General features: G+C 67.3%; 3 protein-coding genes across 4 annotated transcripts; all 3 read right to left on the bottom strand.

Moving 5' to 3' along the window:
* Positions 1-681: 681 nt before the first annotated feature.
* On the bottom strand, positions 682-3832 carry TRIM54 (tripartite motif containing 54). The gene is made up of 10 exons (XM_074154044.1): positions 3585-3832; positions 3067-3239; positions 2692-2863; positions 2500-2595; positions 2176-2409; positions 1935-1957; positions 1633-1757; positions 1207-1308; positions 1022-1060; positions 682-831 (listed from the first exon to the last, which is right to left on the bottom strand). The coding sequence occupies exons 1-10, from the start codon at positions 3750-3752 to the stop codon at positions 821-823; spliced, it is 1143 nt and encodes a 380-aa protein (XP_074010145.1). The 5' UTR covers positions 3753-3832; the 3' UTR covers positions 682-820.
* A 1036-nt stretch (positions 3833-4868) lies between these two features.
* On the bottom strand, positions 4869-7439 carry DNAJC5G (DnaJ heat shock protein family (Hsp40) member C5 gamma). 2 transcript variants are annotated; one of them, XM_074154050.1, is made up of 4 exons: positions 7242-7439; positions 6368-6581; positions 6126-6279; positions 4869-5569 (listed from the first exon to the last, which is right to left on the bottom strand). In XM_074154050.1, exons 1-4 carry the CDS (start codon positions 7352-7354, stop codon positions 5487-5489), a joined length of 564 nt encoding a protein of 187 aa, XP_074010151.1. In that variant the 5' UTR covers positions 7355-7439; the 3' UTR covers positions 4869-5486. The 2 variants fall into 2 exon arrangements, with proteins under 2 accessions (XP_074010151.1, XP_074010152.1); XM_074154051.1 differs by having other exon boundaries at positions 4875-5583; positions 6149-6279; positions 7242-7354.
* Positions 7440-7847: 408 nt separating this feature from the next.
* Positions 7848-20031, bottom strand: LOC141468831 (uridine-cytidine kinase-like 1). Its single transcript, XM_074154038.1, has 14 exons — positions 19788-20031; positions 19335-19441; positions 19081-19251; positions 18471-18542; positions 18036-18225; positions 17867-17928; positions 17417-17433; positions 16117-16215; positions 9958-10051; positions 9799-9861; positions 9482-9604; positions 9226-9333; positions 8979-9135; positions 7848-8839 (listed from the first exon to the last, which is right to left on the bottom strand). The coding sequence occupies exons 1-14, from the start codon at positions 20029-20031 to the stop codon at positions 8766-8768; spliced, it is 1581 nt and encodes a 526-aa protein (XP_074010139.1). The 3' UTR covers positions 7848-8765.
* Between the last annotated feature and the right edge of the window lie 2415 nt (positions 20032-22446).

The following is a 22446-nucleotide window of genomic DNA, read 5'->3' as shown; positions in this document are numbered from 1 at the left end:
TCCTCACCCATCATTGGGGGTCCTGCACCCCAGCCCTGGCCAGCCTGGTTGCCCTCGGGCTTGCTGTGGGGCGCTCAGGTCTGCCAAGTACTGGGGGGGCTCAGCAGCCAGCCCTTGCTGCCCCCTGGCAGGGGAGAGGGGGGGTGAGCTGGGGACACCCCAGTGGTGCCCCAGACCCAGGGGACCTGCCCAGCCCCAGCTTCGGCCCCACGAGGAGCCCCTCGCCATGTGCATCAGCTGCTGCATCAGCCGTGACGCCGGGGCGGCGCGGGACCAGGCAGGTGACGCAGGCAGCGCTGCCATGGCCCTCCCGGTGCGGGGGGCGTGGGCCCCGACCCCGGCACTGATGGTGCTGCCGCCGGTGTGTACTCAGCCAGCTCATCCCGGCGCTGTTTGCTCGCTGCGCCCGGGGGACGGTGCGGCCGAGACGGTGTCTGGGACAGCGCTGGGGGCGGGGGGGGGGGGGGGGCGCAGAGGGGCCTAGACACAGTTCCTCACTCCCAGGAAGGGGCTGTAGGTTGGGGACAGATACCCCCCTCACATTGTGAAGGTCCCAACTGCCATCCCACCCTGGGCTGCCGGCGTCAGGCTGCACCAAGGGTCCCCAGGGAGCCAGCGCGGAGCCATGGAGGAGGATGGCAGCCCCTGTGCCCACCCCAGCCCACACACCACACTGGGGATGACGTCCTCACACACGGTTTAATGTCGGGAAGGGGCAGCTCTGGCGTCTGGGGAATTGCAGGGGCAGGGCTGGGGCTCGCCGAGGGGTGACAGGGACGGGGACGTGCTGGAGGGTGCCGCTGCTGCCCACGGTGCCGGCTCAGTGCTGACCTGTGCGGGAAACGGGCCTCAGCGCCATGGGGGGGGCCATGGGACTAGGCAGACAGGGAGGGGCTGGGGGTCCCCGAGGTGTGAAACCCCCCCCATCCGCATCCCCACCACCATCTGTCCCCAGAGGGTGCCTCCTCCACCCCATGGGCAGCCCATGGCCCCATCCCCTCAGTCCCAGACAGGGTCTCACCATGGGGAGAGCTCACCGGCTTCTGCCTCGGCCCCACATCTGCAGGGGAAAGGGAGTGACAAGCTGGAGACAGGGATGCCCTGTCACGCTGCAGGACCGGCGGGTCACGCAGTGCTGGCCATGGCATGTCCCGTTTCCCCCCCACCTCCATGGGCACGGCGGCCCCAGGCACGTCAGGGACTCACCCTCCGCAGCCTCGGGCCCCTCCAGGCTGTCCAGCCGGTCCTCGTCTGCCGCGGCCTCGCTGCCATCGCCGGGTCCGTCCACCTCCTCCTCGCCCAGCGGCTCTGCGGGGCAGGGGACGGGTCAGCCAGGGCCCCCCCCTCCCACGGCACGGGCCGGCTGGGGACACCCCGCGGTGGGGATGCGACCAGCCCAGTGTGGGAGCCCGGCCCCGGTGTGGGACACAGAGCCCACGAGCCAGAGGGGGCACGGGACAGGTCTGGCCCCGCAGGGTCTCCGGGCAGCGCTGAGGGGCTGCACACCCCCATTCCTGTGCACGAGGGGATGCATCCCCATGCAGGGCGTGAGGTGGTGGGGGGCTTTCCCCCTCCAAGGGCTGGTTGTCCCCAGCAGTGCCGTGCACCCCCTGGACCCTCCAGTGCCGGCACCTGTCTGGAAGTCGATGGTCCTCAGCATCTCCGCCACGTAGTCTACGTTGATGGAGAAGTGGTCCATGTTCTCGTAGCCGGGCTCCGGGCGGCTGCTCATCGACACCTTGGACATGTCTGTGATCCTGCAGGGCAGGCAGAGCCCCGGGAGCTGCCGGCGTCCCACACCCAGGGGTCCCCCGTGTCCCCAGCCATGGCCCAGCCACAGCCGTGACCCTCCCACCCTGCCCCCAGCCCTGTGCCCCCCATTCTGCCCCTGTCCCCCCACGCCCACAGCCCTGTGCCACCCCAGCCCCACTCACTTTTTCAGGAGCTCCTTGGAGTGCTGTGGAGGAAAGTGGCGGGGGGGGGGTGTCAGTGACTCCCAGGAGTAATGGGACCCCAGGAGCCAGACGTCACCCCCGTCACAGCCACAGCCCATCACATCCCTGGGGGCAGCCCCAGAGCCTCTGGAGTGACTGCAGTTCCCCCCCTCCAGCCCTGTGGGGCAGCCCCAGCCCCCTCAGAGGTCCCTGCACCCCCGCACCTCCCACCCACACAGACCTGCAGGTACACGGCCATCTGGGGCTCCTCCATGGCCTGGATGGCCGACTCCACCAGCTTGGAGGAGGTCTCCAGGTGGTCTCCGTACTGGCGGATGAGGCCCCGCACGCGCTGCACCTTGGCCTCCTGCTCCCGCGCGATGCTCTGCAGCAGCTCCTTCTTCCGCTCCTCCAGGATGCTGTACAGCGAGTCGAAGCGCAGCCCCAGGTGCTGCTTCTGCCGCCGGCCATTCTCCTGCGGGAGCACCGGGATCAGGGGCTGCCCCGGTCCCGCCGTGTCCCCCACCGCGGGCATGGCTCCAGGGACGCCCTCCCCGGCCCCCACCTCGATGGTGTGGCAGATCTCCTCCATCTGGGTGATGATGGCCTGGATGCGGTCGTTCCCCGCCACCAGCATGGCGATGCCGTCGCTGAGCTCGCTCTGGGAGGGGACAGGACGGGCGTGAGGGACGGCTGCGTGGGCCGCCCCCGGGCCCCCCTTCGCCTCCCCCTCCCCCCCTTCCCCAGGGCCACCCACCTTCTGTCGCTGGTAGACGGCGGGCAGCGGGGCGACCTCGCAGTCCTTGTGCGCCCCGAAGACCTTGCAGAGGGAGCAGGTGGGGGCCTCGCAGCGCAGGCAGTAGATGTTGATCCGCTCGTCCTCGTGCTCCTCGCACATGAGGTGCTGCTCGGCCTTGGCGTGCAGGGGCCTGCGGGGGGGGGCGGGCACCACAGCCCACCGGTGGGTCCCAGACCCCAGGGACACCCCCAGGGCCCCAGGGACGCTCCCGGTCCCGTATAGGTCCTGTTACCCGCCCCCCCAGCGCTCCCACCCCTCTGCCTGCCCCCCTCCCCCGTGGGCTCCCTTTCACCCACGGGACTCGCCCCCCCGTGGTCCCCAGTGTCCCCGCACCTGGCCGACTCCTGCTTGTAGATGTCGATGATGTTCTCCACCAGCAGGTTCCGCTGCAGCCCGTACACCCCGTGCCGGTCCAGCACCACCTCGTGGCGGCACGACGGGCACCGGAACCGGCCGCCCGACGGCACCGCGCTGGAGCCCCGCGACTGCCACAGCGGGTTGGAGGCCTGGGGGGCGGCGGGGCGGGGGGAGGTCACGGCCGCGGCTCCCACGCAGCCCCCCCCACCCCCGGCAGCCCTCCCCGACGGCTCTCGCCGCGGCAACCCCCTCCCAGGCTCCGCCGCCGGCAGCGAGACCCCACAGAGCCCGGTCCCTCCCGGCCGTGCCCCCGCATCCCCCGCCGGGCACGGACACGGACACGGGCACGGCCGCGGCCCCCGGCCCCCGACGCGACCGAGCAGTCCCCGCCGAGCCGGGAGCGGCCCCGAGCGCGGCCCGGCGGGGGGGTCCCGGCGGCTCGTCCCGGGGCCGGATGCGGCCCCGCCGCCGGTCGGTGTCCGGTCGGGGCGCACCTGGAAGACGTCGTTGGCGCATTTTCGGCAGAGGTTGTGCTGGCAGGGCAGGATGACCACGGGCTTGGTGAACATCTCCAGGCAGATGGGGCAGATGAGCTGCTTCTCCAGGCTCTCCATGCTCCGCGCCTCCGCCAGCAGCGGCTTCAGACCCACCGCGAAGTTCATCGCCGCGGTCCCGGCCCGGCTCTGCCCACCACGGCCCCGCTGCGGCTCCCGCTCCGGCCCCGGCCGCCCGGTGCCCGCTCTGCCCCGGCCCCGGCCCCGCTGAGCGCGGGGCTAATTTTAGCCGCCCCCGCCCCGCCGGGGCCGCCGCAGCTGTCGGCGGCGTCGGGTGACACTGAGTCACGGCGCCGCGGCGGGGGCCCCCCGGGACCGAGTGACCCGCGGGGACCGAGCGACCCACCGGGACCGCCTCGGGGAGGCCGAGCCGCACACCCCCCGCCCCGGGCATACCTCCCCTTCGTGCCCACCCCGGCCCTGAGCTCTCGGCCGGGGCAGAGCCCCCCCCCCCCGAGACGAGCAGCGCTGCTCCCCGGGGACTCCCCCACCACCCGGGGTGGATGAGGGGCTGGGGTCCCGTCCCGCCGGACCCCGGTCAGGCTGGTGCGGGGTGCGCAGGGCCCCGGGAGGGCAGAGCTGCCGGGGTCTCGCCGGGAGGTGCGGGCTCTGCCCCACAGACAGCGGGGCTGGGAACAGGCCAGGGTCCCCCAGGCCCCACGGACCCCGTCCAGCACCAGCCCCCCCAGAGAGCAGCGTGGAAGGGCGCCCGGAAGGGACGGTGCCAGGAACACCCCCGTCCCACCGCTCGCCCTGACACACCGGCTATATTTAGGGGGTGAGACAGAGCCCGTGCAGCGTGGGCAGGGGCTGCTGCCTGGGGGAGTGGGAGGGACGGGCCAAGGCCTCAGTGTCCCCCTGTCCCCCCTGAGGTGGCAGGGCCACGGCTCCTGAGAGAGCAGGGCACGCTGCCCAGTAGGACCAGGGTGCCCAGCCGGGCTGCTGCTGCCCGACCCACCGCAGCAGCGAGGAGGGGGACAAGCACAGCCCGAGGGAGCCAGCAGGGGCTGGGGGACACAGAGCTGTCCCAGGAAGGTGACAGGAGACAGAGTGACATTCACCCCTGCGAGAAAACACCCCCTCGAGCAGCCCTTGGGACACAACCCACCTAGGGGTCCCCTCCCGCAGAACCCACAGCCACAGCCCCACACACAGGGCAGAGCCGCGTCCCACCACGGTGTTCGGGCAGCCCCCGAGGGGACAGAGACCACACGTAGACACGCTCCCCTCCTGTCTTCTTTTAATGGTGCCCATAAAACCTAAACAAACCCAAGGAAAGTGCCTGTACCGGGCCCAGCCCTGCAGGGAGCCTGCCAGCAGCAGCGTGGGGTGCAGCTAGCGCCCCGGGGCCGTGGCTGGGCAGAGAGGAAGGGGGCACAGAGGCGGCACCCCAACCCCAGGAGCAGCGTTTGGCACCCAGCACCCATCAGGAGGGTCCCCGTGAGGGCAGGGAGCGGGCTCAGCCCGGCCCTGGGGGTTACAGTGCTAACGGTCTCGGACGTGCTCCTATGCTACGGAGCCGGGACGAAGGGGCCCCCGCCGCGGCTGCTGGTGCCCGGGGCCAGGGGGGCACAGCAGCAGGCGAGGCACTGGGACGGGGCGCAGCAGCGTGGGCTCCGGGCCACCTTCCCCACCAGTGCTGGGAGACAGGGGCAGGGCCCCGGAGCTCGAGCAGGGGTGAGAAGCCCCCACGTTGATGCTGGCCAAATTAACCTGAGATTCTAGCCACCCTGGGGCTGGAGAGCCACCTTGGGTGGTGTGACCGGGGTCCCGGAAAGTGACAGTCCCAACGGAGGATCCCTGCCAGCAGTCCTGGGGGAGCCGGGGGGACTGAGCCCAGAATCAGGCCTCAGTCCTGGCGCTGGCGGCCGGCAAGGGCTCGGGGACGGCCGGCGGGGGCTGCACCACAACAGGTCCCTGCGGGTCTGGAACAGAAGGGCTGCGGGTCAGCGGCTCAGCCCCGTCCCGCGGTGCTGGCGAGCAGGTACCCGGGACACCCCAACGCCCTCCCGAAAGCTCCCCAGGCCACGGCTCCCAAACCGCCAGCCCAGCCACGCGGCAGTGCCCCCCGCCCCACGGAAACCTGCTAAAGCCACCCAGTGGCCACCCCCACAGACACCAGTACGGCCAGTGCCCAGGGAAGGAAGCCAGCCTGGAGCACGCTGCCCTCCCCACACCCCCCGAAGGCATGGGCACAAGTGTCTCTCGGCCGCAGACCCTTGTAGGGGCTTCAGGAAGCCCTTGCCCAGGGGAAAAAGAGGAAGGAGAAGGCACCCCCATGGCCATGCAGTTGTCCCCTCCACTGCCACCACCAGGAGGAGACGCCGAGGGCCGGCAGTGAAGCGAGAGCTGCGGCCAGGTCTGCTGCGAGCCCCCAGCCAGAGCTCCATCCCCCCGCGAGATGAGATGGGGGGAGCTGCCCCGGAGCCCCACAGGAGACAAGGGCAGGGGCCCTTGGGACAGCCAGCCAGCCCGACTCACCGCTGTCCTCCGCACGCATCTGCGCCTCCAGGTCCTTGGGGTCGACGTACTTGTAGGACTCGTCCTCCTTGGGCGGGCAGCACGTCCCGCAGCAGAAGAAGCAGCAGCAGCAGCAGCAGCAGCAGGTGAGAGCACCGCAGCACAGCACCAGGGCCTGCAGAGGGGGGAGACGGCAGCCCCGGTGAGACCCCCCCGAACCCCACCTCCCGCAGCCCCAGGGGCGCCCGGTGCGGGGGCCTCACCTGGAACCACCACTTGGACATGAGGAAGTAGTGCTTGACGGCATCGTCCCCGAACTGCTCGGCCACGTAGAGCCCCAGGGAGCCGTACTGGTCGTAGAGACGGCGCTTGTCCTCGTCGCTCAGCGTGGCGTGGGCGCTGTTGATCTCCTTGAACCGCTCGGCCGCCGCCGGGTCGTCGGGGTTCTTGTCCGGGTGGTACTTGAGCGCCAGCTTCCTGCGGGGCACGGCATGGGATGGGGATGGGACAAGGATGGGATGGGGACGGGACAGGGATGGGGACAGAGATGGGACATGGTCAGGGACGGGCCCCACAGGCCAGGCCCCCCGGCAACGGGATGGGGACAGGGTAGGGATGGGACAGGGATGGGGATGGGGACAGGGATGGGGACAGGGACAGGGTAGGGATGGGGACAGGGATGGGGACTGGGATGGGAATGGGGACAGGGTAGAGATGGGACAGGGATGGGGACAGGGATGGGGATGGGGACAGGGTAGGGATGGGACAGGGATGGGGATGGGGACAGGGACGGGATGGGGTAGGGACGGGGACAGGGTAGGGATGGGGACAGGGATGGGGTCAGGGACGGGCCCCACAGGCCAGGCCCCCCGGCAATGGGATGGGGACAGGGTAGGGATGGGGACAGGGATGGGACAGGGACAGGGATGGGACGGGGACGGGGTCAGGGACAGGCCCCGCAGGCCTGCCCCCCCGGCGATGGGATGGGGACAGGGTCGGGACGGGACGGGGTCGGGCGCCGCAGGCCTGGCCCCCCCCGGGACGGTCCCTCCCGTCCCGCAGCGCCTCAACCCCGGGTCGGCCTCCCCCGACCTCCCCCCCCCGTCCGGTCCCCGTCCCCGGTCGCCCCCCCCGTACCGATAGGCCTTCTTGATCTCCTCGGGGGAGCTGCCCTTCTCCAGGCCCAGGACGCGGTAGAGGCTCTCCCCGACCCGGGACAGCTTCCGCTGCGGCCGCCCGGGCTCCGCCATGGCGGCGGGAAGGAGGAAGGGGACGGCGGCACCGAGCGCCCCGGGCCGGGCCTGCCCCGCGCCCGCCGCCGCTTCCGCCCGCGCCCGCCCCGCGCTGCGCAGGCGCCGCACCGGGACCGCCCCCCCCCCCCCCCCGCTGGGACGTGGTGACACCGGCTTCCCCCCGTCACACTGCTGCCGGGACGCGGTGACACCCCGGCACACAGGGTGACACCGCCGGCACGCACCCCAGCACCCCCGGTACGCGGTGAGACCCCCCCCATCACACACCCCCGGTACGCGGTGAGACCCCCCCCCCCATCACACACCTCCACACACACAGTGACAGCCCCATCACACCCCCACACCCCCCAGTGACACCCCAACACACCCCCTACGCATGCAGTGACACCCCCATCACACCCCCCCACACACACATATGGTGACACTCCCGTCGCACCCCCCCACGTGGCTGTCACCGTCCCCATCCCAGCACAGGTGGCAGGCGGGGGGCGGGTGTCGTGCTGCTCCTTTATTGGGGTACAAAACGAAGGCGTTGGGGGCAGCGGGGGGGGGGGCAGCCCCGGGGCTGGGGGGCAGTGGAGCCTCTTCAGCCATGGAAGGGGGGGGCGGCCGGGCCCCGGGCCCCCAGCAGCCACCCCCGTTGCCTCGGGGGGGCAAAGAACCTGAGCAAGGAGGGCAGCAGGGGCCGGGCGCACCATGGCTCCTGGGGGGGTCAGGATGGTCCCCGGGGATGGTCCCCCCAGGGATGGTCCCCCGGAGATGGTCCCCAGGGATGGACCCCTGGCTGCCCCAGGCTGGGACGGGGCAGGGGAGTGTTTGAATGTCAAAACCCCCCAGCTGAGGTGGGGGCCGAAGGCAGCCCCCACCCTCCCAGCGCTGCCGGGGCCCAGCCGGGGATGGAGTGTGGAATCGGGGGGGGATGATGGTTCCTTGGGGACATCCCCAATCCCTGATGGTTTTCAAGTAGCTGGCCTGCCCCGCAGGAGAGCCGGGGGGGGGCAGCTCCGCAAAATAAATACAAATAAATACAGATTCCAGCACGGAGCCTGCCCAGCACCCGGAGGAAGCCTGGAGGGGATGGGACCCCGTGCCCCCCCTCTCTGGGGAAGGGGGTGACTGTCCCCCCGGGCCACAGCTGGCTTGGGGTGCAGAGGGGGGCTCCGAGGCGAGGAACCCCCCTTGTCCCCCCGAGGCTGCAGGAGACGCCATCACTCCCTGCCTCCCTCCTCCTCGGGGAAGATGGACCCACGAGGGGGCTCTTGTCCTGCCGGGGGGGGACAGGCTGGCAGCGGGGGGCTCATCCTGCGGGGAGGGGAGCAGAGGCTGGCAGCTCGGAGCCCCTCCTGGGGGCGGAGGTGGGGGTCCGGCCCCGTGGCCAGCCTGGCTGGTGGCCCAGTGGCCAGCCGGCTCAGCAGTCCGTGCCGTCGCTCTCACACCAGGCGGAGGGGCCATCGGTGCCGAAGTATCTGTCCCCGAAGTTCCCTGAAGGACGAGGGGGCAGAGTGAGGCGACGGCCATGACGGCCCCGCCACCATTCCCCCCCCTGCTGGGGGTCCCTCAGCACGGCCATGGGGCAGCCAGCGGGGGTCTGGGGGCTCCATGGGGCACAGCCCCCCCCTACCGATGCCGGGGATGATGTGGAACTCCTCGTTGACCCTCTTGTCCACGGCGGTGGTGATGATGCGGACACGGGGAAAGGCGTAGGCCACCGAGTGCACCCCCATCTCGGCCATCAGCAGCGACAGCAGGAAGATCCTGTCCTCCTGCACGTCGTGGTCCTGTGCCAACACAGCGCCCTGAGAGCCCGGCCGGCCGTGGGGGGGGGTCAGTACCCCCACCCCCGCCACCAGCACCCCCCCGGCCCTTACCAGCAGCACCCGCACGGCCATCATGGCGGCGGCTCCGGTGGAGACGGTGCTGTCCATGAGGATGACGTAGTCCTCGCTGATCTCCTTGGGAAGGCGCAGGTAGTGGAGCTGGGGAGGCAAGGGGGGGGGTGTCACCATCCTGTGGTGCAGGGGGGCTCCAGGGAAGGGGAGGAGGTCCCCACCCCATGGTGCTGGGGGGGCTCTGGGGAAGGAGGGGGTCCCCGCCCCATGGTGCCGGGGGTCTCGGCCCGCTCACCTCGGGCTCCCCCGTGTCGTGGTTGGTCTGGATGAGGATCTTGCCCAGGCGGATGTCCTTGCAGACCGCAGTGAGGGCCTGCTCCATGGTCTCCCCTGCCCGCAGGATGGACACCCCCGTGATCTGGGGAAGGGATGACAACGTTTGCCGGGTTTGCAGCCCCCCCGGTGAGCTCCCGAGGGTCCCGCACCGCGGGAGGGGGGACAAGCCCCAGCGGGCAGCTCGTCTGCGCTGGGACAGACCCCGGGGCCAGCAGGTTTTCCCAGCCTGTGCCACCACGTGCTTGTGGGGAGAAAGGGACCAGGAGAACATCTCACCCGCTGCCTGTGGAACCGCTTTCCTTCATAGGTTGTCCCCTGGGGGGTCTCCACTGTGACTGACTGCAGAAAGGGGAGGAGGAGGAGTGTGGGGGAAGCCCTGGGGGCTCAGGGAGGGGGAGATGCGGCCGTGGCCGCAGCGGAGGAGCGGTGGCTCACCTTCAGCGGCAGGAAGGAGAGGGCATGTTCGATCAACAGCCTCATCAGGCGCTTGGAGTAGAAGATGAATTCGTCCCTGGTCGTGTCCTTGTTCCTGTTGAGGGAGGAGACAAGCATGAGAGGAGAGCGGAGTCCCCGCAGCAAATGGGGCTCCGAAGGAAGGAACAGCGCGTGGGAACCTGGAAGCCCTTGGGGAGGCGATGGTTTCCACCCACCACCCTGCCAGGACTTGCTGAGACCTAGGGCCTTGTCTAGAAAGGACCACATGGAGGAGAACGGTGTTCAGCTCCCTGGGAGGGGGACACCGGGCTGCAGCACATCGTGCAGGGGGGATGACATGACAGGAGACCCCTCAGCGCCGCTGGGTCCCCAGGGACACAGGGGACAGCTCAGCGCTGGCTCTGCCGGTGGGCAGCCAGAGCAGCACCGTGAGGAGCTGCCAGGAACCAGGCAGACTTTGAAATACCTGGCGTTACCTCATCGCCACGCTGAAGTGCTGACAGGGCAGCAGGAAGCAAAATAAACAGAGTAAAACCACAACGGGGGTTGTAATTCACGGGAAACAACCCTTCTCCCTCAGGGGAGCGGAGCCGACTGTAGGCGCCGGGAGCTGGTCCCAGGGGCTGCCCGTTCTTACGGGGAACGTTTTGACCACCAGCTCATGAAACTGCTGCCAGGAGGGGTCTCTGAGACTTCCTTGTCGTTTAAAAGGCGACCACAAAGAATCCCCCGATGTCCCGCTATTCCCTTCACGCTCCATGGCCGCTCTCGGCACTGGTGAGGCCACACCTGGACTATTACGTTCAGTTTTGGGCCCCTCACGACAGGAGGGACATTGAGGGTCTGGAACATGGCCAGAGAAGGACCATGAGGGTCGTGAGGGGTCTGGAGCACAAGGTTGTAACGTACGTGCCGTTTTACTGGAGAACCGTCAAGAACAAGCTCCTGCTCCCCACCACCGAGGCCGCCTGACACCGGGGGACGGCGGTTAACAAGCCGCGGCTGAAATCAGTGTTCTCCTGAGTGCACCCCCCCGTATTCTCAGGAGAACGCCAGGAACAAAGGAACCCCGCAGACATTTGCCAGCTACCAGATGGAAGGGGTGGAACTGGCACCACTCCAGAAGAGGCAGAAGGATATTGAGTATTTTTACTCTGTATTTTAGGACATCATCTGCCGCTTCTCGCATCTCACCACGATGACAGACAGTCAACAGCTCTCAGGAGAAGGATAAACAGCCCCTACTGTCCCGAGGTGTTTTTGCAGCCAGACCTTGCCCCCGAGTGCTCTGCAGGGACCAGAGCACCCGACTGACGTGGACATCTCCAACAAGCCTGGGGACAGGGGGGGACACCCAGAGACAGTCGAAAAATCAGTTCTGGTCCAGGAGGGACAGGCGTTGCTGCCTCTAGCGTGGGCTGTCAGTACGTGTGCTCCCCCACGGGTGGGCTTCACCCACGCAACCACCCACTGCAGCTTTGGAAGCCCCAGCTCCAGGCACACAAGCCTGGCAGCAGCTCTGACTCCACGGGCCGCCCGACAAGCCCCACAGCGGCCTTTAGCCCCAGGGCCACTGTGCCATGGGCAGGGACAGTCGCCCATCCCAGCCAGTCCCTGACCTGGGTGGGATGAGCCCGTGGGTGCTGCCACAGGGGCAGGTTCCTCCACAGCCTCCCCAAAGGTGTCCCAAGGGTGGAGGAGCATCCTCGGTCCCTGTGCCACAGGATCCCAGCCTGGCAGGGGTCAGCAGGGACCTCTGGAGACCCCCCCCCCCTCCAGCCCCCTGCCAAGGCAGGGTCACCCAGAGCAGATCCCACAGGAACGTGTCCAGGTGAGGGAAGTCATTCTCCCCCTCTACTCTGCACTGGTGAGGCCACAACTGGAATACTGCATCCAGTTCTGGGCTCCCCAATTCAAGAGGGATAGGGAACTACTGGAAAGGGTCCAGCGAAGGGCAACGAGGATGATTCAAGGATTGGAGCATCTCCCTTATGAAGAAAGGCTGAGAGAGCTGGGACTCTTTAGTCTGGAGAAGAGAAGGCTGAGGGGAACCTTATCAATGCTTATAAGTATCTAAAGGGTGGGTTGAAGGAGGAGGGAGCCAGACTCTTTTCAGTGGTTGCCAGGGAGAGGACGAGGGGCAACGGGCACAAGCTGGAACATAGGAGGTTCCACTCAAATATGAGAAGAAACTTCTTTCCTGTGAGGGTGGCAGAGCCCTGGAACAGGCTGCCCAGGGAGGGTGCGGAGTCCCCTTCTTTGGAGATTTTCAAGACCCACCTGGATGCAGCCCTGAGTAACATGCTCTGGGCAACCCTGCTTCGGCAGGGGAGTTGGACCAGATGATCTTTATGGTCCCTTCCAACTCTAAAAATTCAGTGAAATTCAGTGAAGTGAAATTCAGGTGGGGTTTGAATGTCTCCAGAGAAGGAGACTCCACCACCTGTCTGGGCAGCCTCTTCCAGGGCTCTGCCACCCTCACAGGAAAGAAGTTCTTCCTCATGTTGAGATGGAATGTCCCGTGTCCCAGTTTGTGTCCGTTGCCCCTTGTCCTGTCACCGGGCACCACTGAGAAGAGTCTGGCCCCATCCTCTTGCCCTTTAGCTATTGCTCAGCATCGATGAGATCCCCTCTCAGTCTGCTCTTCTCCAGCTGAGCAGCCCCAGGTCCCTCAGCCTTTCCTCAGCAGAGAGGTGCTCCAGTCCCTCATCATCCTCGCAGCCTCCGCTGGACTCTCTCCAGCAGTTCCCTGTCCTTCTGGAACTGGGGGGCCCAGAACTGGTCCCAGTGCTCCAGCTGTGGCCTCCCCAGGGCAGAGCAGAGGGGGAGGATGACCTCCCTCCACCTGCTGGCCATGCTCTTCTTGATGCCCCCCAGGAGACCACTGGCCTTCTTGGCCACAAGGGCACATTGCTGGCCCACGGGCAACTTGGTGTCCACCAGAACTCCCAAGTCCCTCTATGTGGGCGACGAAGGCCTGAGCATTGACTCTCTTTTCATGCAGGGGTGAGGACAACAGAGAAACTTCTCCTCACTGAGGGGACAAGCGACCACCAGTGGAAGCGCTGCCCACCCCCTCAGCAGAGGGCCAGGAGGACAGGTTTCTTGTGTGAGCCACCTTCCCTGGCGCTGGCTCCTTCCCGGCAGGCAGGGAGCACCTGGCTCTGCCCTCGCTGAAGCTCCACCAGCCCCAGGCTTCTCAAGGGCAGCCCCAGCGCGGGACAGCGTGTCCTGCCAGGGCACAAAGTCCAGAGGCTCAGGCCAAAGCAAACCTGCTCAGAGAGGTAGGTGACCCAGGGGACATCCCAGAGCCTTCCCACAAGTATGTGGGCACCAAGAGGGAAGCAGAGGTGAGGAATGGCTCTTCTCCTGCGGCAGAGAGCACCCAAGGCGCTCCGGTGGCGGTGGGAGCAGGGCAGGGCTCCGCAGGCACGGCAGGCTCGTCCCCACATTCCCCATGGAATTGGAAGCAATTCCAATGACAGCCAGATATCCACTGCCACGCGGGGAAAGGCCGGTCTCCTCGTCTCCGCCGCTCCAGGACCAGGTCCCACCGATGCCACAGAGTGGACCCGCTCTGCCGACGCGCACGGGGGACCGGCAGCGTAAGCTGTGGCACTTATGGGGGCGATGGAGGAAACACCCCCATATGCTGATTATCTCAACACTAACAGGAGACCCCTGCACCCCTTTTCCTCCTGCAATAAGCGATGGGGGGCCAGAAGCTGGTGTGATAGGGGGCAGAAAGGACCGTTTGGGTGCTGCGGAGACCCCGCCTGTGGCACAAAATGCTCCTACTGACTCTGGTGATCCAGCCCCGAGACCGAAGCCTCCTGTAAGCTGGAGGATACAACCCGTGCCCTTAACTGCACCATCCATCCTCAGCCTGACCGTGAGCAAAATCACTCAGCCGCTCCAGCGCGGGACTATTTTTGAGTTTCCGCTTCTCCACAACAACAGAAAATCCCTCTGGAAGCCGCTTCTCCCTACGATGCCAAGCCGGAATTTGCCATGACTATGCTCAGCGAGATGCTCATCTGCTGCCACGACGTCAGCTTCCAGGAGGTCCCTCGGAGACAGACGGCTGGAGCACGGAGGAGCCCCCAGTGTTGAACAACAGGGAAACGACAGCAGTTGGGCGGCAGCAGCCCAGCACGTCTGCCTCCGAGGGAGCTGCTCTGGGAAAGGCAGGAGGAGAATCCTGGTTCACAGCTCCCTGGCGCGCCCACAGATGTGGGGTTTGCCATGCCGAGGGACTCCAGAATGCGGTACCGGCGGGAGCACCAGCAAGCCAGGAGGGCTGCCACCGCCGAGAGGGGCTGGTGGCACCGCGGTAGATAGAACAGGGATGACAGATCACTTTGCCAAGACACTGTAACTTCACAGAAGGAGGTGCAGGAACGTTGGCAAAAGGTGTACGTTTTATGCCCTGCCAGTCTGGATGTCCCCGGGGAGCCCAGGGGAGCATCAGCAGGCAGGGAGCGGTGCCTCTGGAGCAGAGGGAAGCCCAGAGGGCCAGGCGTGAGGGCCACCAACAGTCCCACACTGCCCTGAAGTCACGCAGAAGCAAGCGAGCGCTGCCAAGTATCACCTACAGGCACCAGAAATACAAGCTGCCTCGCTGTCACCGAATCCAGGAACTTTTTTACCAGAAGAATTCCTCAGCTGGGAGATGTCAGTAACGGCACCGCCTCAGCCTGCCGTGGGATTTGAGGGGGTGGCTGACAGGCCAAGTCAACGCCCCTCATAAATGTGGTTATTTTTCATTTACCAGCTGGAGGAGGCAAAGTCCGCCCTCCCGCAGCCTGGCCGGCTCCGAGCCCAGCACCGGGACGGGTCTGCGCGGGTCTGACCCCCCTCCCCAGGGCTAAGGAACAAACTCCTAAGTCTAAGCAGATTAAGGCGATTAGAGGCTTGTGGCATAAGGGCGGAGGCACAAGGGGCCGTTCCCAGCACGGCAAAAGGACGCAGACCGCAAGGAGGAAGAGAGGAACGGCAGCTACAGACAAGTGAGGATTTGGTGCCAGCCGCAGTGCCCTCCCCTGGGGACAAGGGCTGGTCACACCCCTCCCTCGTCACGCTGCTGGTGGCCCTCCCGAGGGAACGGGAGGAGCCGTAGGTAGAAGGTCCCTGCCAGAGACAGGGCACAAAGACTCTCATTCTTCTCTCCCTGCATGACCCCGGACTGGGAACACCGCTCCTGTGCGGGCAAACACCACTCAGCCTCTGGAGGTGCCCTTCCCCAAGATCTCCCTTCCACCTTCATCCACCTCTGACCGCACAGACGGCGGATGAGCCGGAGAAATCGGCTCAGGCCATGACGAAGGCACCGCCAGAGCAGTGGAGCAAGGAGATACTGCAGGGACTTGGCCGTATCTGCTCTGAAGGTCCCATAGCTGGACCTGAACCCAGAACTACTGCAGTCCACAGCTCAGGTGAGGTAGGTGGGCTTCAGACAGGAGCACAGGGCTCTGCCCAGCGCACGTAAGGTGCCACAGCACCTGGTGAGACACATCCCCTGGCTTTTTACTGCTGTGGAATCCCCTCGGAGCCTGCACTTTGATGGGGAGGAGTCACAGGAGAAGCCTGGAGAAGGAACACCTTGCTTCCTACAAAGGGTTGCGCAGCCTGCTCACAAGGTCACATTCTCCAACCCAGCACATGGAGGGAACTGGTGGAAGTGCTCAACGAGCCGCTTTCCACCATTTACCAGTGCTCCTGGCTCACTGGGGAGGTCCCAGTTGACTAGAGGTTAGCAAATGTGATGCCCGTCCACAAGAAATATCCAGGGAATGACAGGGCTGTCAGTCTGACCTCGGTGCCGGGGAAGGTTACAGAGCAGATCATCCTCAGTGCCATCACAGGACAACCAGGCCATCAGATCCCCTCAGTACGGGTTTATGAAAGGCAGGTCCTGCCTGACAAACCTGATCTCCTATGGCAAGGTGACCTGATGGTGGACAAGGGAAAGGCTGTGGATGTTGCCGACCTAGACTTCAGTAAGGCCTTTGACACCACTTCCCACAACGTTCCCCTGGAGAAACTGGGCTGGGAGAAAAAACAGCTGGAGGCCATGCCCAGAGAGCGGTGGTGAGTGGAGTGCAGCCCAGCTGGTGGCCAGTCACAGCAGTGTTCCCCACCGGAGGAGCAGCGACCTACCTGATGATGGTGTGCATGCCCCGCACCTGCGGCGTGTTCTCCAGGACACTCAGCGTCTTCGGCAGCGGCTGCCCTTGGTGTGCAGAGGCCAGGGCTGCCCTACAACAGGGAAGTGGTGATCAGAGCCATGCAGCACACGGAGAGCCACCAGGCTGGATCCCCTCGGAGTGGGACGTGGCACCTGACCAAAGGAAGGCTCCAGAGAACCCACCACACAGGCTGGACACCAGAAAGTGCTTGGCCTTTCTGCCCTGGTCCCTCAGAAAGCGTCAGGTACGAGATCCCACACCGTAAAACCAGGGCAAACACCCCACCCCTCCAAAAAAACCAAATCCAGCTGTCAGCAGCCTCTGCCCACATCTGGGGAGCGGGAGAAGCGGCTCTGCACAAGCCAGACCCTGCCACGCAACCTGGGCCAGGGCTGCCGGGTCCCACTGAGGTACGAGGACTGTCCCACTGAGGACTCCCTACGTAGAGGGCCAGAGAACAGGGAGGACTGTCCTCCTGGCAGGGAGGATACTTCCAGGGGGATACTTCCCCCACAGAAGGGAGCAGCACAGGGCAATCCAAGGCCTGGGGCAGGAGCCACGCTCCAGAAAGGGGCAGGAGCAGCGCACGGAGCTCGTCACACCAATGGGGCACAGCTGCCATGGGACAGGTCACACAGGAACCTGCAGCCATAGCGAGACAGCCCTAAAGAACCACAGAATGGTTTGGGTTTGAAGGGACCTCAAAGCCCCCCTAGTGCCATCCCCTGCCCTGGGCAGGGGCACCTCCCACCACAACAGGTTGCTCCAAGCCCCCTCCAACCTGGCCTTGAACCCCTCCAGGGATGGGGCAGCCACAGCTTCTCTGGGCAACCTGGGCCAGGCTCTCACCACCCTCACAGCAAAGAACTTCTTCCCCACATCTCATCTCCATCTCCCCTCTTTCAGTGTCAAACCCTTCCCCCTCCTCCTAGGGCTCCCCTCCCTCATCAAGAGTCCCTCCCCATCTCTCCTGGAGCCCCTTGAGGGACTGGAAGGGGCTCGAAGGTCTCCCTGAAGCCTCCTCTTCTCCAGGCTGAACCCCCCCAACTCTCTCAGCCTGTCCTCACAGCAGAGGGGCTCCAGCCCTCCCAGCATCTCTGGAGGAAGGCGGGCAGGGCAGCCGCCTTGGCAGCGGAGGAAGAGTAGCCGCGCTCGGGCATCTCAGCAAAGCTCCATCCAGTGGGGACAGAGAAGAGGCAGGACCCGGGGAAGAGCGGGTGCTGGCAGCCCCGCACCCCCAGCCCCTCCGCGGCTAGCAGGGTCCCACCTACCTGACAGTGATCTCGCGCTGGGTGGCAGAGCAGGGTCATCCGGTGTGGCAGAAGGGGAAAAAAAGGACATCGTCACTGCACTGGCCAGGCACAGCCACCCAGTCCAGCTCCCACCCGAGCAGGAAAACCACCACTGCGCACAGGCAAGGGTGGGCCAGCAGGGCAGAGCCAGGGATGAGCGAGGTGGGGACAGCAGAGACCATAAAGAGCTGAGTGGGACAGAGGGGGACAGCAGGTGAAGGAGGCCAGGCACCACTTCCAGGGCGGACGCTGCGCTCCAACCCCTCCCCATCTCCTCAGCTCTCGTGTCACAGCCCCGAGAGCTGTACTAAGACCTTTTGTACAGAGAGAGGGGACCCCGGGCACTTCGGGGTCCTCCAGGAGCCCAAGGCTGTGAGCAGCCTCCTCCTCCTCCTCACCCACGCTCACCACAACCAGCCCGTGCCTCACCTTCTCCAGTTGGCTGTGCACGTGCTGCACGATGAGGTCCAGGGCCACGGAGTTCTCCCCACCTGAGGGGAGAGCGGAGGAGCCGGGTGAGGCGCAGGCTGAGCCGAGCCCGTCCCAGGAGACCTGCTCCCACCGCCTGGGCCAGGTCTGGCACGCTGCCCCGTCTCACCCCGCGGCACCACGATGTCGGCCACCTGCACGGTGGGCTCGATGTACTGCTCGAAGGCCGGCTTCACAAACTTGTTGTATTGCTTGATGACGCCCACGATGTCGCGCCCCCGTTCCATGATGTCGCGCTGCAGCCGCCGCACCAGCCGGATGTCAGAGTCCGTGTCCACAAACACCTTCATGTCCAGGAGCTGGAAAACTGGGAGGGGTGAGCACCTCCTATGCAGTCCCCCCGTCAGACCTGCCTCGCTCCCCAGCCCCAGCGATGGCATCCAGCGCTGCTGCCTCCCCTGAAGCCTCTGACACGGAGGTGGCTCTGCCAGTGAGTGGTGGGTGACCCCTCCCTCGCCCCCAGGACAGTGCCCGTCCCACCACCGCGCGCCCCCTCCCACCCCACACGCCAAGACGGGCCACCAGCCGCATCAGGCAGCGATACCTTCAGCAACTCCTTGTTGGCGAAAGCCAGTATCCCTTCAAACACGATGACGTTGGCCCCATACACCGTTTTCTGTGGGCAGACAAGAGCCGTTCTCCTCCTGCCCCCTCCCACCCGCTGCAGCAATGCCAGCACCCGGCACACACAACCCCTCAACCCACGCTGGGCTCTCATCACCCGTGGGTGGGACTCCCCACACCCATCCTACATCACCCAACCTTTAGGAGCCCTTTTTCTCACCCCTGCACTGACCCTGAGCCCAGAGCTGTGCTCCAGAGCCCCAAACGCCTTCCTACCTGCCCCCAGCTCCTGTCCTCCCTGCACCCCCCCACGCTCCACACTGCAGCTTCTCCCTAGACTCTGACCTGGCCCCCGTGTCCAGGTCCATCTCCGTGTCTCCATGCTCCCTCCCTGCCCCTACACCCCCAATCCCTCCCGAGCAACTCTGATGGCCACCAGCCCCTCCACCCCTTTGCCCTCCCAGACCCCACAGCCCCCCCACTCCCTGCTCCTGCCCCACAGGTGTCCCCTGCCCCTTCCCGGGGGCACTCCCCGCAGCATCCGCCACCGGCCCTCTGGAGGCCCATCCCAGCTCCCCTGCGGCACACACCCACTCGCGGCGGCGGCTGTGCGTGGTGAAGTCGTAGACCGGCACCTTCACGCTCTTGCCCTTCTTGAGCTTGCGGAGGACGCTGACGAGCAGCTCGAAGTCAAAGGCGTCGGGGTGGTCGAAGTTGTAGTCGCTGCGAGCCGCCAGCGCCTGCTGCCCCTCATCCAGCACCTGTGGACACCAGCACCGCTCAGCGCCACCCCGGAGCCCCCCGACCCGCGGGCACCGGCACCGCTCCACACCCCGGCCCTCACCTTGTAGAAAGAGTCCATGGAGAGCAGCACGACCCAGGGCACGTCCAGCGCCTCGATGATCCGCGTCGCCACCGTCGTCTTGCCTGAGGCGCTGCCGCCGCACAGGCCTGCGGGCGAGCGGGGGGGGCACCGCGGTGGCCACGGCTCCGTCATTGCCCCGGCTCCAGCTGCAGTCCCGGCCCCGGTGCCATCCCTTCCCCGGCCCCAGCCCCGGCTCCCGTTCCATCCCTTCCCCGGCCCCGGTCCCGGCTCCCGTTCCATCCCTTCCCCGGCCCCGGTCCCGGCTCCCGTTCCACCCCTTCCCCGGCCCCGGTCCCGGCTCCCGTTCCACCCCTTGCCCAGCCCCGGTCCCGGATCCCGTTCCATCCCTTCCCCGGCCCCGGCGCCATCCCTTCCCCGGTCCCGGTCCCGATCCCGACCCCAGCCGGGCCCCGGCCCGGCCCCGCCGCTCACCGATGACGAAGGCCTCGTCCACGGGCGCGCCGGTCTCGCTGTACCAGGGCGGCCGCCCGGCGGTGTAGATGGTCCGCTTGCTGGTGCGCAGCAGCGGCGGCTCGGGCTGGCACTGGCTGGCGGTCCGCCGCCGCGGGGACGGGGCCAGCGGCAGCCGGCTCAGCAGCGAGCCCAGCGGGCCGGGCCCGGGGCCGCGCTCGGGGCCCGTCGCGCCCCAGCGCTCCTCGGCCCCCGCCGCCGCCATCTCCCCGCCGCGGGCGGGACGGGCCGCGGAGGCTGCCGGGACGGGCCGCGGCCGCGCGCGGCTCCCGGCGGCCCCCGCGGGAGGCCCCGCCCCGCTGGAAGCCCCGCCCCTCGGGGAGTGGGGGGGGGGGGGGGTCTCCCCGGGACCCCGAGCGCGGCCCCGCTGACCGACAGCCGGTGAGGGCCGGGCCCCGCGGGGGTCCCCCCGGCCCAGCCCCCCGGAGCCGCTGCCCGGGAGCACAACCAGGGACGGAGACCCCCCCGCACCCCGCACCGCCCTGGGCAGCCCCTGCCCGCGTCACCCTCGCACCCAGCAGCGTGTGCCGGGGTCCGGAGGGACCCCTGGTCCCGGCACTGGGCACCCCCGGGGGCCCCGTGCCCTTATCGCCCTCCCTGCGGGTGTTTATCCGCGTGGATTCACCCCCCCGAGCCCCGGCTGCCCCAGCCTCTCCCCACAGCAGAGGTGCTCCGGCCCCTCAGCGCCCTGGTGGCCCCCCCAGCCTGTCCGTGTCCCTCCCGGACTGGGGACCCGCCGTGGTTCAACCCCAGCCGGGACCACGCAGCCGCCCGCTCACCCCCCGCCTTGGGATGGGGGGAGAGAATCGGAAGAGTAAACGTGAGGAAAAACTGGTGGGTTGAGACAAAGGCAGTTTAATCGGCGGAGAGGAATCCGCAAACGCCAGCAGAGCAAAACAGGGAATTCATTCACTGCTGCCCTTGGCGGGGGGGGCTCAGCCGGACTCCGTCAGGGAAATGGTGACTTGGGAAGACAAACGCCATTGCTCTGAATGTCCCCCCCCTTCCTCCCCGGATTTATATGCTGAGCGTGACGTTACACGGCATGGAATATCCCCTGGGTCAGTCGGGGTCAGCTGTCCTGGCTGTGTGTCCCCCATAGCTTTTTGTGCCCCCCAACTGTACTTGCTGGCAGGGGGGGTGAGGAGCAGAAAAGCCCTTGAGAACCCAGCACCAACCAAAGCCACCAGTGCGCTTCCAACACCACCCCATCCCAAACCCAACACGTGGCACCGCTCCAGCTGGGCACAAGGGCCCACAGCTGGTTCGTGGTCAACGGGGTGTCCACCAGGACCCCCGGGGGCCTTTTCTGCTGAGCTGCTCTCCAACTGGGTGCCCCCCAGCAGGTACTGGTGCTGCAGGGCTGTTCCTCCCCAGGGGCAGGACTTTGCTGAACTCCAGGAGGTCCCTGTCACCCCATTTCTCCATCCCATCCAGACCCCTCTGCAGGATGGAGCAGCTCAACCCTCTGGGGTACAGCCGCCCCCCCAGCCCGGTGACCCCTGCAGACGTGCTGAGGGTACGCTCTGCCCCATCCTCCACATCATTAATGAAGGTGTTAAATGAGACCAGACTCAGTATTTAACCCTGGGGTGCACTGGTCGTTACTGGCCTCCAACTGGACGCTGTGTCACTGATCTCCCCCCTTTGGGCCCGGCCACGCAGCCAGTTCTCGGTGCCAGCCCAGGCTGCCACAGCGTCTCCGGGGGGGTCCCGGGGACACCCAGTCAAAGCCCTTCCCGAGGTCCGGGCGCCCCCTCCTCTACCAGCCCCTCACTCCATCGCGGGTCACCGGGCTGGTGGGGGATGCCCCCCCCCCCCCCGCCCATGGCGGGAGCTGCGCTGACGTCTCCTCCACGTGTTTAGGAACGGTTCCCGGGATTGGTTGTCCCATCACCTTCCCGGGGACAGAGGCGAGGTGGACTCCCGTGCCTAGACTGTCCCCCCCCGGACCTCATGAGCCCCCCCTCCCCAACCACCCCCTCCAGTGAGAGCAGCCCCCCTACAGACACAGTTCCCATGTATCCAAGCAGCCCCCCGGTACCCGAACAGCCCCCCCCTTGTCCACGCAGCCCTCCCACACCTGAACCGACCCCCCATACCCAATCAGCCCCCCCCGGCACCAGTTAACCAGAGCGCCCCGCACAGCCCTGGCTCCTGGACCGGCCCGAGCCCCCCGGATCGGCCCCACTCCCCGGTAGCACCCCCGGACCGGCCCTGCTCCTCCTGGCCCGGTCCCGCTCCCCCCCGCTCCTCCCGCAGCACTCCCGGTCCGGCCCCCCAGCTCGGCCCCGCTCCCCCCGTCCCCCGTAAGCCCCCTCGGCCCGGCCCCGCTCCCTCCCGCTCTCCCCGGCCCCCCGTAGCACCCCTGGACCGTCTCTGCTCACCCCCGTTCCCCCCCGGCCACCCGGAACCCCCGCTCCCCCTGCAGCCCCCCCGCCCGCGCTCTTGCGCGTGGCCCGGAGGGGGCGTGGCCAGGCGCGGGGGGGGCGTGGCTGGAGCCCCGGCGCCACTCTCCCTCCGGCCAGTGGGTCTGTGGGGGCGGGGCCTAGGCGGGGGGCGGGGCCTAGACGGGGGGCGGGGCCGGCGGCCGGTGGCCGCGGTGCTGTTCGCCCCGGCG

The sequence above is a fragment of the Numenius arquata genome, chromosome 9 (genome assembly GCF_964106895.1).
Source record: "Numenius arquata chromosome 9, bNumArq3.hap1.1, whole genome shotgun sequence".
Classification (NCBI taxonomy): domain Eukaryota; kingdom Metazoa; phylum Chordata; class Aves; order Charadriiformes; family Scolopacidae; genus Numenius; species Numenius arquata.
This window is presented reverse-complemented; position numbering and strand designations above follow the sequence as displayed.